This window comes from Staurois parvus, unplaced genomic scaffold (assembly GCF_062004578.1).
Source record: "Staurois parvus isolate SC_StPar_1 unplaced genomic scaffold, SC_StPar_1.0 ptg000561l, whole genome shotgun sequence".
Classification (NCBI taxonomy): Eukaryota; Metazoa; Chordata; class Amphibia; order Anura; family Ranidae; genus Staurois; species Staurois parvus.
The window spans coordinates 897,630-911,847 of NW_028318357.1; the positions used below are offsets into that span (position 1 = coordinate 897,630).

General features: G+C 38.7%; 1 protein-coding gene across 1 annotated transcript in view; it reads left to right on the plus strand.

Moving 5' to 3' along the window:
- LOC149450872 (gamma-aminobutyric acid receptor subunit rho-1-like) overlaps window positions 1–14,218 on the plus strand; it is a 102,030-nt gene that overhangs the window by 77,699 nt on the left and 10,113 nt on the right. Inside the window, exons 5-9 of the mRNA XM_089691302.1 lie at window positions 267–490; window positions 2,200–2,282; window positions 3,942–4,082; window positions 8,212–8,364; window positions 12,887–13,083. Coding sequence (XP_089547428.1) covers window positions 267–490; window positions 2,200–2,282; window positions 3,942–4,082; window positions 8,212–8,364; window positions 12,887–13,083 — 798 coding nt within the window. The remainder of the gene's footprint in view (window positions 1–266; window positions 491–2,199; window positions 2,283–3,941; window positions 4,083–8,211; window positions 8,365–12,886; window positions 13,084–14,218) is intronic.

Consider the following 14,218-nt stretch of genomic DNA (forward strand, 5'->3'; position numbering starts at 1 on the left):
GTTGGACTGAATGGTTAGCTCTGTTGATGAAAGTAGATGTATATTTTGCAACCTATGTATGAGCGAGTTTATCTAACAACATTTATCTAATCAATTGTTCTCAGTCAAATCTATTTGCTCATTTCAAATGTATTCATAGCCATATCAGAAATCAGAAGTACATTACAATATCATAAATATTAATAATTGAAACATTGCTTCTACTGCATACATACACTGTTAGTTGTAAAGTATTTTTAAACTCAGATTTCATTTTCATTTTGCAGGATTTTACCATGACTCTGTATCTTAGACACTACTGGAAAGATGAGAGATTATCTTTTCCCAGCACAAACAACCAAAGTATGACCTTTGATGGAAGATTAGTGAAAAAGATATGGGTACCAGACATGTTCTTTGTCCATTCAAAAAGATCTTTTATTCATGACACGACCACAGACAATATCATGCTGCGGGTACAGCCTGATGGGAAGGTACTTTACAGTTTAAGGTAATGTCACAATGCATCAATGGTTGGCTTTCTCTTTATGTCACCATGCATTGAATTTACAGCACTCTAGTGACATCCAGTGGTGGCATGGCTATCACTGTTTGTTAGAGAACAAAAGGTTTCAATTTATCATTTAAACTATTTTACATGTTTACAGTGTACTTATATATTTAATTGTTGGTGGCTTGCTTGTTTTTTACATCGACAATATATAATAGTACATTCATCATTTTGATGGTAAGGTAAGTTTGTAATTTGATTGAGTCTATTAAATACCATTGTGCATCAATCCGATTTCTGCTTTGTCAGTTTCTAAAGCTTGAAGAATTATTTCTTATTTTTTTTAAAAACAACTAGACTATTTGCTTTAACTAAAAGGAAAAACGTGTTACGAAAACATGGTTATGGTTTGGCAAACCTACAAAAATAGCACAGACCAGACAGCACAGTCAAGTCTGTGGCCAGACTTTTCTCTACTACAGTTAAAGTGGTTGTAAACATCAGACATAAAGTATGATCAAAGCATTTCCTTCTATAGTGTATACTTATCTCAATCCAGAGCACTAAGTGTCATTTCTATCTGCTGCCTCATTCCTCTGTTTTCCTGACTCCAAGAAAAAAAAGGTGATAAGGGAGGGATCTCCTGCCTACAACCTGTGATTGACAGCCTCAGCTCTGTTCCTGTGTGTAATGTGGGTGTGTTCCTTCCCTCCAATCAGCTCTCAGAGCTCTCTTTACTGAGCTCTGCAGTGTGTAATTTCAGCTCCCCCTGTAGAGAAGAGAAGACTGCAGATAAACAGGTACAACCTATGTAGGAGGATTTGTTTCATCTTTGTGTATCACCTAAGGCCAGTCACTTCACTGGGCATATGTAAGAGTCTACAACCACTTTAAGCAATACAGGTAGGTGATCACCTGGCCTTGTCATGTGCTGCATGTACACCTGATTTCATCATGATGCTTCCTCTCCTTCCTCTTGTTTAAATACTGATATATAGGGCTTTACAAGAGACTAGCTCAAATTCAATGTAGGTGCTTACACTAATTGCATTTTATATTATATTTTATCTGTCTGGAATTCATTTTAATAATGGGATACAAAAGTCAGTAAAATACAGTTACAAGACTTTAGCCTGGGTTCACACTGATGCAGTGCGGAATTCGCAGCATTTTCTGTGCAATTTCCGCACCACATCACAATCGCACCCCGTTCATGCGAACTGCTGTGGGTGTGTATGTTAACAACTCCCCAAAATTGGTCCGTAAAACACGTTGCGATGTGCATACCCATGCGATCTGATTCTATTGCGGACCAAAAAAGGGCCCTGCACCTTTTTGGTGCGGATGCGGTCCGATTTGAGCCATACAAAATGTATGACTCCAATCACACCGCACACAAATCGCATGTTATTTGCACAGGAATGAGGTGAAATTCCTGTGCGAATCACATGCGATATACCGCACAAGTGTGAACCCGGGCTCAAAAAGGGATTAGGAATATGGATTTTGTAGTGATAATAATGTGATAATAAAGAGCAGTGAAATGCTGGAGAAATTGAACAGACATGGACTTTTATGAATAGATGGAAATAGGTTAATGCAACAAGTCAGTGAGAAAGCTGGGAAAATGTCTGTTTCACCCCTGTGTTAATACCTTTCCTATGATTTCTAAATTAACAAATAATTATTTATTTAATCTTACACAACAGAGTTACAGTAACAGCTATGTGTAACATGGACTTCAGCCGATTTCCCCTGGACACGCAATCCTGTTCTTTGGAAATTGAAAGTTGTAAGTATAAGTCCTATCCATATTAAGTTAGTGCCTACGTAAGGAAAATATTATGTTTTTGATGAGTTTTATTTAGAATTTAATTTTTTTACAAGTTTGTAAACTGATCTTTATAAAATTTTTGATTGTTTGTATGAAGTTTATTAGTACAAACATATGCAGGGGACACCCATTACAGTGATTTCACAGGGCATTCTGGGCTTTCTAAAGAGAAAGCCTACCACTTGCTGTCCGCTTTCTGACAATATCAAATACATATAGAACTGCATACAGAGAGAAGAGAGGGAGAAAGTGATACCGATTTACTAAAGTAGTGCAGAATCTGCACATAATACATTTTGTAATTATTCGCTTAAATTAACCAGTCATGTGAAGATAAACTAAATTAACTGGAATTTACATTTCAAGTGATTGGATAAGAAGTGGACTTATTCTGTAATGTTGAAGATATTTCATAGTTTACCAAACCACTACATCAGTTGTGATGAATGTCAGGAAGCTGCAGAACCACCTTGTTCTAGTTACAATCCCATTCTTGGTGTCAGAAAGCCTGCATAGGTGTTAGTGCCTTGATTTATATGGCTAAAGGTGTGAATTGTTATCATATTCTCTGACCAGGCTATGGACATTAAGGAATTCATATATTCTTAGCAATAAATAAACTTAAAACAAGTCCTCACTGATCTCTGCAGCTGCAGGCACTACAGAGAAATTCATCACAAGTCAAAACAGAAGCACTGCAGTTGTTGAGGTTATTCTCTCAGCCGCTCAGCTCTCACCTCAGCGCTCCTGCTCTGTGTTTACATTAGAGATTATAAGGCTGCCATGTCACTGCTTGGAGGAGGGAACATGGTAAAGCGAACTGGCTTAGACTTGAATTTTGGTGCTTCTGCCAGAAACATTGAGTATTAATTGCTCCACATTGCCTGAAGTTATGGAGATCAATGAGGACTTGTTTTAGCCTGGCTTTACACCCACACGCTCATTAATGCAGTGCACAGTACTGCACTAAACACATGCATTAGTGTGTTGCAGAGCCTTTTATCTTGAATGACACCTCAACACACTAAAGCTGCATTCAGTATCGCACTTCCATGTACTGTTGTGCACTGCATAGGGAAAATTGTGGAGGTGTGGTTTCAAATGTCAAATGAATGGGCTGCTTTAATGCAAGACATAATGGGGTTGATTTACTAAAACTGGAGAGTGCAAAATCTGGTGCACATTATCTAACTTCAGCTTGTTCAATTAAGCTTTGACAAAAAAACAGTCTGGAAGGTGTGTGGTTTTTATGCAGAGCTGCAGCAGATTTTGCACTCTCCAGTTTTAGTGAATCAACCCCAATGTGTTTTAACAGACTGCAAAGATGGAAACCTCATAAATAGCTTGTGTGCATATGTAAATTTGTGACTGCCTATACTCTGGCCACAGGGTCATATTGACCAGTTCTAACTTCAGCAAGTACCCCCTAAAATTCTGCACACAAGCCAAACCACAACTTCCAAAATAAACATTTTATTTTTCTTCTCCTGAGTATTGTTTGCTCAAATAATATATTTAGTTCTAGATTTCTACTTGTCGGGATAAAGGTCCCTGCTGTACAGAATGACTGCAGATTTGCTTAGCTTAATTACAGTTTTGATGCTCTTACTTCTACAGATGCCTACACAGAGGACGACCTCATGCTATACTGGAAGAATGGCAATGAATCTTTAAAAACAGATGAAAGAATTTCTCTCTCACAGTTTTTAATCCAGGAATTTCACACCACTACAAGACTTGCTTTCTATAGTAGCACTGGTAAGTCTACTGAGAAATGCAGTAATGCTTGATGAATACTAGTGGATTATGGAAGGAAGTGACCGATACAATTTGTGATGAAATCTCCACAGATATCCCCACATTTAACACCCCATGTCCACAGGTACACTCAACACGTCCCTTATTCAACCCTGCTACTATAGACAAGGTTGCTAAACTTATTTCTAATGCCCACCTAATCAACCTATCCCCTGGAACCTATTGCCTCTCTAATACTGCGGTCAACCTCTGAGTCGATCCTACACTCTCTAACTCACATCTTCAATCTCTCCCTCTCTTCTGGCATCTCATAACTCATTCACTCCCTTATCATATCACGACTTGACTACTGTAACTCCCTCCTCACCGGCCTACCTCACCACAGGCTATCCCCGCTTCAGTCTATCCTGAATACTGCGGCCAGACTCATCCACTTTACTAACCGCTCCGTATCCGCCATCCCCCTCTGCCACTCCCTCCACTGGCTTCCGATTGCCCAACAGATAAAATTCAAAATGCTAACACTGACATACAAAGCTGTCCATAACACTGCCCCAAACTACATCACCGACCTGATATCCAAATACCACCCAAAACGTACTCTCCGCTCCTCACAAGACCTCCTACTCTCTAGTTCCCTGGTCTCCTCCTCCCATGCCCGTCTCCAGGACTTCTCAGGGCTTCCCCCATCCTCTGGAACTCCCTACCCCAATCCATCAGACTATCACCTACTCTCTTCTCCTTTAGGTGCACCCTGAAAACCCACCTCTTCAGGGAAGCCTACCCTGCCCTCAGCTAATTGCCGATCTCCTCCACTCTTCCTACCACTCCATCCCCCACAGCTATTTCCTCCTGTACCACTATCCCCTCCCTCCTAGATTGTAAGCTCCAAGGAGCAGGGCCCTCGAACCCCTCGTTTATCGCATTGTATTGTTATTGTACTGTCTCGTGTATTGTCTCCCATTGTAATGTACAGCGCTGAGCAAACTGTTGGCGCTATATAAATACTGTATAATAATAATAATAATCTTCCCCAACATTCTAAAACATGCACTAGTCACCCCCATACTTAAAAAACCTTCCTTGGACCCCACGAATCTTAACAACCTATGCCCCGTATCCTTGCTCCCCTTTTCCTTCAAACTCCTTGAAATCCTGGTCTACAACCAACTGAGTAACCTCCTCATTAAGAATGACCTTCTTGATCCCCTTCAATCTGGATTTTGCCCTCAACACTCTACAGAAGCTGCTCTCCTAAAACTCACAAATTATTTACTAACAGCTAAAACCAATGGATACTATTCTGTACTCCTACTTCTGGACCTTTCAGCTGCCTTTGATATGATTGACCAGTCGCTCCTCAAAAGAAAACTTTACTCCTTTGGTCTCTGTGACTGTGATCTTTATTGGTTCTCATCCTACCTACCGCACCGCACCGTCAGTGTCACTTACAATTCTACTTCCTCCTCTCCTCTTCCTTTCTCCATTGGAGTCCTCCAAGGTTTTGTTCTTGGACTTCTCCTATTCTCAATCTACACCTCCTTGGGCCAGGTGATAGCCTCCTATGGCTTTCAATATCATTTGTACACTGACGATACCCAAATCTATCTCTTTACCCCTCAGCTCACATCAGCTTCCTTCTGCATCACTAACTTACTGACTGACATATCAGACTAGATGTCACACCACTTCACAAAACTCAATCTATCCAAAGTCAAGCTCTTAATATTTCCTCCCCACGTGCCCCTTCCCCTTACTTCTCTGTCAGGATCTATGGCACAATCATCAACACGTCCGCGCATGCCATGGTGTTAGATGTAATCCTGGACTCCGAACTCTCCTTTCGGCCCCATATCCAATCATATTTCCAAAGCTGGCTGTCTCAATCTCTGCAACATCTCCAAAATACGCCCCTTCCTAACCAATGACACCACAAAGCTCCTATTTCACTCCCAGGTTATCTTTCGCCTTAACTACTGCAACTTCCTCTTCATTGGTTTAGGTTTACATAGGCTATCCCCCCTCCAGTCCATCATGAATGCTACTGCCAGGCTCATCCACCTTACCAGCCATTCAGTATCTGCCACCCCTCTCTGACAACCCCTGCATTGGCTGCCATTCACCCAATGAATTAAATTCAAAATACTAACAACTTACAAAGCCATCCAAAACGTGGCCCCCAGCTACATCAATAACCTATTTTCAAAATACCAACTAAAATGCTCTCTTTGTTCCTTCCAAGACCTTCTGTGTCTTTAGTTCCCTTGTCATCTCCTCCCATGCTTGCCTCCAGGACTTCACCTGAGCCTCTCCCATCCTATGGAATTCCCTACCTCAATCTGTCTGACTATCCCCTACTCTGTCCACTTTTAGGCAATTCCTGAAAACTTTTTTCTTCAGAGAAGCCTATCCTGCCTCCACCTAACAACTGTACATGTATTTTCTCCATCAGCTCATCCCCCGCAATTATTAGCTTTTGTATCACCTGACCCTTCCCCTTTTAGATTGCAAGCTCTAACGAGCAGGCCCCTCTGATTCCTCCTGTACTCAATTGTATTGTAACTGTACTGTTTGCCCTCACGCTGTAAAGCACTGCCCAAACTGTTGCCACTATATAAATCCTTAATAATAATAATAATTATAATTTTAAAAAAGTGTGTCAAACACATAGGACATTTTTTTGGTAGTTTGGCATCATGGTAGACCTAAAATCATTTTTTGACTCAAGCTCCATTTTTACCTAAACTTGTCACAAACATGGGCAAATCAAACAGAGTATATGATAAAAAAAAACTATGTAAGAAGAGGATACTAAGGTAAAAGCACATATTAAACAATGAGTATATCAAGATACATAGGCAGTTAAAAACTTAAGCTGGCCATAGATGGATCAAATCTTAGCCAGTTCAGCAGGGAACGGCCAAAATTGAATGCAGCAATGGGCAGTCTGGTTGTACTGATCCATTGATTGACTTCAGTGCAACCAGCCTGTCGGATATTTTACATGGCATCACTGCTGGTGGCTATAGCCACTAGCAGTGATCATTGTGTTCTGCCAGCATGGAAGGCTACCTGCCAGCAGAACACAATAGCGATTCTCCATCAACACAGTCACAGGGAATCAAGCAATTTTCTTTCCTTCAACCTGCGGTGGAAGGAAAGAAAATGTTATATTCCATGGCTTGCCTTATTCTAATTTCCTGTAGACATCCAGCTTGCTCCCATCACTCTTGTCTACCAAGTCTACCAGCTAAAACAAAATTATTACATAATTCAGTAAATATATTTCATGATTATACAGATACAAGATGAACTCCTGCCTGTTCTCAGGAGAGCTATGCACTTCAGTATTTGTTATCTCTGGATTGCATTTAACTCCTCAGACCCAGTTGTATGAATACCACATTGATATTAAACATATATAATACTAAAGAAACAATGCTAAACCCCACAAATTATATATAAAAATCCCAATAAGAGTTCATAGACAATATATACCCAAACCCTTCTAATAAATTGCTTATGTGAAACTGATGTTTTTGCTCTTTGGTTTTTACATCAGTTTCACCTAAGTGATTTATTAGAAGGGTTTGGGTATATATAGATCCAAAAGCTGATTGGGATTTTTATATACATATATATGTATTTTTAGGAGGGAATCATGCTGTTTTTTAGTATTATTTCCAATTACTACCCTCTAGTACACCAATCCATCTAATAATTTATTTTTTGCCTAGTCTCCTTTTTTTATTATTATTATTTAGGATTTATATAGCGCCAACAGTTTTCTCAGTGCTTTACAATATAACTGGAGATAATACAGTAACAATACAGTTCAATACAAGAGGGATTTGAGGGCCCTGCTCCTTGGAGCTTACAATCTAGGAGGGAGGGGCTAGTGGTACAAAAGGTAGTACCTGTGGGGGATGGACTGGTTGGAAGAATAGAAGATTCCAGTATTAGCTGAGGGCAGGATAGGCTTCCCTGAAGAGATAGGTTATTGTTTGTGTCAGATATTCAGATTTATTAAATTCCGTGTGCAATGTGTACAGATTTTGTCAATTTACAGCTAAAATGGTGACGTGTGTTTTTTTTCACATATTGAAATAATATTTTTGTTTTCACACAGGATGGTACAATCGGCTGTATATTAATTTCACACTGAGACGTCACATCTTTTTCTTCCTGCTGCAAACATACTTTCCTGCAACTTTAATGGTCATGCTGTCCTGGGTCTCATTCTGGATAGATCGCAGAGCTGTTCCTGCCAGAGTTCCTCTAGGTAAAATAATATTGTATGCTTACAAAAGCACTTTTCAAAGGTATGTGCATTGTGGCTATGAAGGTGTTATTTTTGTCCTTATGGTAATAGCCATCTTTCATTAAAATCATTCAAGAGTATGAGTTGAAGCATTAAATAATTCTATGAAAAATCTCTTAAACCAGACAGCCAGAACTGTTTTTGTCTGTGCCTATTCTACTTTGAGATCCTTATAATTACCGTGGGGACAATGCTGTGTTTGCGTCCTTACCCACTACCTTCAGCTATGGTATGTTCAGAAGAGAACAGCATATAAAATGTCCTTTTTGTTTGCTTACACATGTGTATGACTTTTATAATAACTATGGTGGCTACATACACACATCACAGTGGGTTGGGCTATGTAGCCTGTTTCTATGCAAATAGTGTTTACTGAACCTGCTTTTAAAAAGTAGGTCGTATTTAAGTATAACTAATGGCAAAAGTTTTTTTTTTAGTTTTGGATAAAGTGCATAAAGTGCAAATTAAATAAGTTTTGTATGTGCGTAAAATACCTGTCTGTGCCCACCTTAGGGAGATTCACCCTCTCTGTTTGTCCTGTTGACCATTATCATTGAAAGTGAAAGTAAAAGAAAATCCAGAATTTTGGATTGTTTCCAGAAAAGTAATAGAGGGGAAATCTTCCAAAGGGGACACTAGTTCTGGTGAGCTGGAGGGCCCAAGAGATTCCCTTAACCACTTAGGCTGCAGAAAACTGTACCCCCTTCATGATCAGACCATTTTTTACTGTTTGACACTGTGTTACTTTAACTGGAGAGTGTGCAAACATGCAATGCTGTACCCAGATGAAATTTATATAATTTTTTTTACACAAATAGAGCTTTATTTAGGTGGTATTTGATTACCACTGAGTTTTTATATTTTATTATATAAACGAAAAAGACCAAAAATTTGGGAAAAAAACAATTTTTACTTTCTGCTATAAAACATATCCAAAAAAATAAAAAAAATTAAATGTCTTCATAAATTTAGGTTAAAATGTATTCTGCGAAATAATATTAAAAAAATAGAAATCCCAATAAGTTTATATTACATGATTTGCGTGAAAGTTATAGCGTCTTCAAACTATGGGAATTTTTATTTATTTATTTAATTTTTTACTAGTAATGACGGTGATGAGTGACTTATAGTTACATAGTTACATAGCTACATAGTCTGGCTGAAAAAAGATAAAAGTCCATCTAGTTCAACCATAAAAAACAAAAAAAAAAGTTATAATCCTATGCCCACAGTTGATCCAGAGGAAGGCAAAAAAAACCCCCAGCAAAGCATGATCCAACTTACTCCTGCCGGGGGAAAAAAATCCTTTCTGATCCCCCGAGAGGCAATCTGATATTCCCTGGATCTTTTAAAGCAACCCACTGAGCTGGCCAGAACCAACTCTTGAGGAAGTCTATTCCACATTTTCACAGCTCTTACTGTGGAGACACCTTTCCATATTTGGAGATTACATTTCTTTTCCTCCAGATGTAAAGAGTGCCCCTCAGGGTGCCCCTGATGACCTCAGGGTGAATAACTCTACACCGAGTTCACTATATGAACCACTGATGTATTTATACATGTTGATCATATCCCCCCTTAATCTCCTCTTCTCAGGAGAGAATAAATTCAGTTCCTCTAATCTTTCCTCATAGCTGATCTCCTCCATGCCTCTTATCAGTTTGGTTGCCCTTCTCTGTACTTTCTCCAGTTCCCCAATGTTCTTTTTGTGAATTGGTGCCCAAAACTAAACTGCATATTCCAGATGAGGTTTGCTAATGATTTGTACAGGGGTAATATGATATCTCTCTTTCTGGAGTCTATACCTCTTTAATACAAGAGAGGATTTTGCTAACTTTACAAACCGCAGCTTGGCATTGCATGCCATTATTAAGCTTGTGATCTACCAGAACTCCCAGATCCTTCTCCACCATTGATTCCCCCAATTGTACTCCCCCTAGTATGTATGATGCATGCATATTCTTATCTCCCAAGTGCATAAGCCTACATTTATCAACATTAAACCTCATTTGCCACATAGGTGCCCAATTAAACAGTGCATTTAGGTCGGCTTGTAAGTTGGAGACATCCTGTAAGGACGTTATTCCACTGCACAGCTTGGTGTCATCTGCAAAGACTGAAATTGTATTTTTAATCTCAGACCCTATATCGTTTATAAATATATTAAAAAGTAAGGGCTTCAATACTGAACCTTGGGGTACACCACTGACAACCCTAGAACATTCAGAGTATGAGTCATTAACCACTACTCTCTGAATTCGGTATTTTAGCCAGTTTTCTATCCATTTACTACTGATTTTTCCAAGCCTGTAGAATTTACCTTACACATTAGCTGTGTGTGGGGAACTGTGTCAAACGCTTTTGCAAAATCCAAGTAAACCATGTCCACAGCCACCCCACCCCACCCCTTATAGTGGGACTGTGATAGTGTGGATGGGAATCTGACACCAACTGACACTTTGTGTAAATTGATTAACTGACACTGACATCACCAGTGAGTGATTGGTGCTAATACTATACTGTCACTGTGCTAATGACACTGGCTGGTAAGGGGATAACATCTAGGGGCAATCAAAGGGATAACTGTGTGCCTAGCAATTGTACTACGTGTAGTATTTGCTGCTTTTGCTAAACAATGACCCTTTTTTACTCCTTGCTTTGCAGGCAGAAAAAAATAGACACATCACCGCTCTCTGTACAGAGCTCCATGTTCATAAAGTGCATCTCACTTGTGGGGTGATGCACTTTTGTAAGAGCTCTGCATCTTGTGTGATATGATTATTTTATTAAAATTTGATGGTAGATTGCACAATTCAAGTAAGGGCTCTGCTTTAAATTCATTTTTCAACTGTACAGACAACCAAAGAAAAGAAATAATAGATGGTTGTGTGTTTCCTAAACTATAGACTATAACTATATACATTCTGAGTTCTCGCATCATCCCTGCACACCCATTCCCTTACAGTTCATTTGCTTAATTTAGCCACTAATGTCCAGAGGGGGAGGGAAACAAAACAAAGAAATTGCAGTTAGTAAGCTCCGAGGCATTGTGTGGCCCCTATAACCTTGCTGCCCTGGGGACTAGCTCACTAATGGCATTATGGTAAATATAGCTGTGGTCAAATACATTGTAAAAGGACAATTGCCTTTTCTACAACCAAAGGCATCTTTTGATGGACTGTGACACCATGGAAAATTCTGTGCTTAATAACAAGCTCTTTTATTTCACTAATATCCTTTGAAAGTAACAAAAACATGGCATGGCTTGCAGTACTGAGCTCCTTTATTAACCCCTTCACACAAATCTGCGGCCTCACAGAACTGGGCCACACAGCGCACTGCCAGCACAATGACCGGGGTGTCACTGAGAGCCCCGGGTCCCGTTTTAACGATCGGGAGTTGGGACTCCCGATTCCAGGTCACATGATTGCTGTGATAGCCTCTGATTGGCTATCACAGTGATCAGTCACTGTGAAGTTCGCCCCGCTTGGTTTTTTTTCTCTCTGAATGTATCTCTCTCTCTCCTTGCAGAGAGAAAAAAAACAACTGTTTGTAAAACAAACAAACAAAAAGTTAAATAAATAAATACTAAAGAATAAAATAAAAAAATAAAGAAAAATACCTAGATCAAAGTTTGATCTAGGTCAGTGCCAGGGTTAGTGTTTGGGTTAAGGTCAGGGTCAAAGGTCAGGATTTTTTTTTTTGTTAATTAGTATCAGTGTCAGTTAGTGTTAGTGCGTTTTAGGTTAAAAAAACAAAACAAAAAATAAAATGTGCACTATTGTTTCTGGGCTGTAGTACAGGTACAAACAACAAATAACATACACATATATGGTATCGCTGCGATCGGTAAGAGCTGGAAAATACATTTTGGGTTGTTCTTTGGTGGTAGGTTATGGTAATAACAAGAGACACACAGCTAAATTTTAAAAAAATATTTTTTTTTACTATTTTGGGCCAGTTTTCCTTTTATTAATAAAAAAAATCAGGAGATATCCATTACCATTTACCACCAAATTATTATTATTATTATACAGGATTTATATAGCGCCAACAGTTTGCGCAGCACTTTACAAAATAAGAGCCCAATTTGCCCTGAAAAAAACAAGGTATAATTCACCTGGATGTACAAAGTAGTTATGATATGTACGGTTTTACTAACACATGTCAAAGTTCTAAAATTTTACTTAGGCTTTAAGATTTGTTTTACCCTTAGGTGTGAAGGGGTTACATTCCCAAAAGTGTTCATTACTGCTACATGATACCATAATGATGGTTTAAGAGGGTAAGCCACCATACTAAGGAAAGAGTTAAGAAATGCCAATGGTCCTTTTACTTTCAATGAAGTGTGATCCTGTAGGAGAGAAGCAGAAATATTAATGTCTTATCTATTATATTTGATGTTTTTAATGTTCTGTACTGCTGTTTACAAAAATTGATTTACACCTGATTTTCTATATTCATATATTTGATCTTTTCCTAGGTATAACAACAGTGCTGACCATGTCAACCATCATTACTGGAGTGAATGCCTCCATGCCCCGAGTATCATACATTAAAGCTGTTGACATTTACCTGTGGGTTAGTTTTGTGTTTGTGTTTCTATCGGTGTTGGAATATGCTGCTGTCAATTACCTGACGACAGTGCAAGAGAGAAAAGAGAGGAAGCTAAGAGAAAAGGTAATTATCTCATTGGCACTGTAAAAATGTATGTAGTCCTTGGAATTTAGAGGACAGTCAGAAAAAAAATAACATGAGTTCATAAAAGAGTTTCAAACAGAGGCAGTTTCCTAGACAACAAAGACTAGCCAGCACACCATACGTTCATTCAAGGAAACCAAGCTGGGTACAAGATCAGCGAGGACCTAGGCACGTACAAAACCGATTTAGTATGGGATGATCAGCACACCATGAATAAATAAAAACTAAGTCTTTATTCCATCTTTTTTAAAACAGCATGCCAATTTTAGAAGACTGCATTGCTATGGTTAATGTGTTTTGACCTTAAAGGAAGTCCAGTTACTCCAACCCACCACCGTCAAAGACTCCTGTAGTGGAGGGCCCAAGCCTAAATAACATATATCATGATAACACAATCATTAAAACACAGCATAACAAGACTATACATTCAGTCATCAGTCATTTGGAATAGGGACAACAGATTGTTGACAGTTGTTTGAGTTTGTCAATGATAATGATCTTAATTTACAGTTCACCATTGGAAGTGATAAATGCAAAATGATTTTAGATATAATGTTGCAGGGAGAAAAAAGAGGTGGTTAGGGTTAACACTATGGCATTTTGCAAACCCTCTGTAAGTAATATACCTCCTTAAGGGCTAATTCATGTCACCCCAAACGCATTAAAAAGGTCACCCGTGTAGGTGAATTTATGAGATTAAAAATAAATTGTCCCATTTTGGAATCAAAATGATCTTATTGGTACTGTATAAAGTGTAAGTACTTCTATATAAACATGGCTGTCCTAATGGGATGGTAGAGAGGGCTGTGAAAATTATACATGAAAAAGACATACAAATTATGTTACCAAAATCGTCTTGATTGGTAAATATGTTCGTAATAGGTCTTTGCTTACTTTTTCAACTAAGATCAGTAGTGAATACAATTAGATTGACAAGGCTGTTAAGAATAACATAGAAATTCTGTATATGAATACCCAGTACAGTAAAGCTGGCAGTAGAATGTTTTTTTTTTTGACCAGCTAGCCAGCTAATTGGAAAACCTGAACTAATTCCCCCATTTGCACATTTTAAGATGGGCGGGGTAATCCCCCTCTGCACTATTGTATTCTAGTA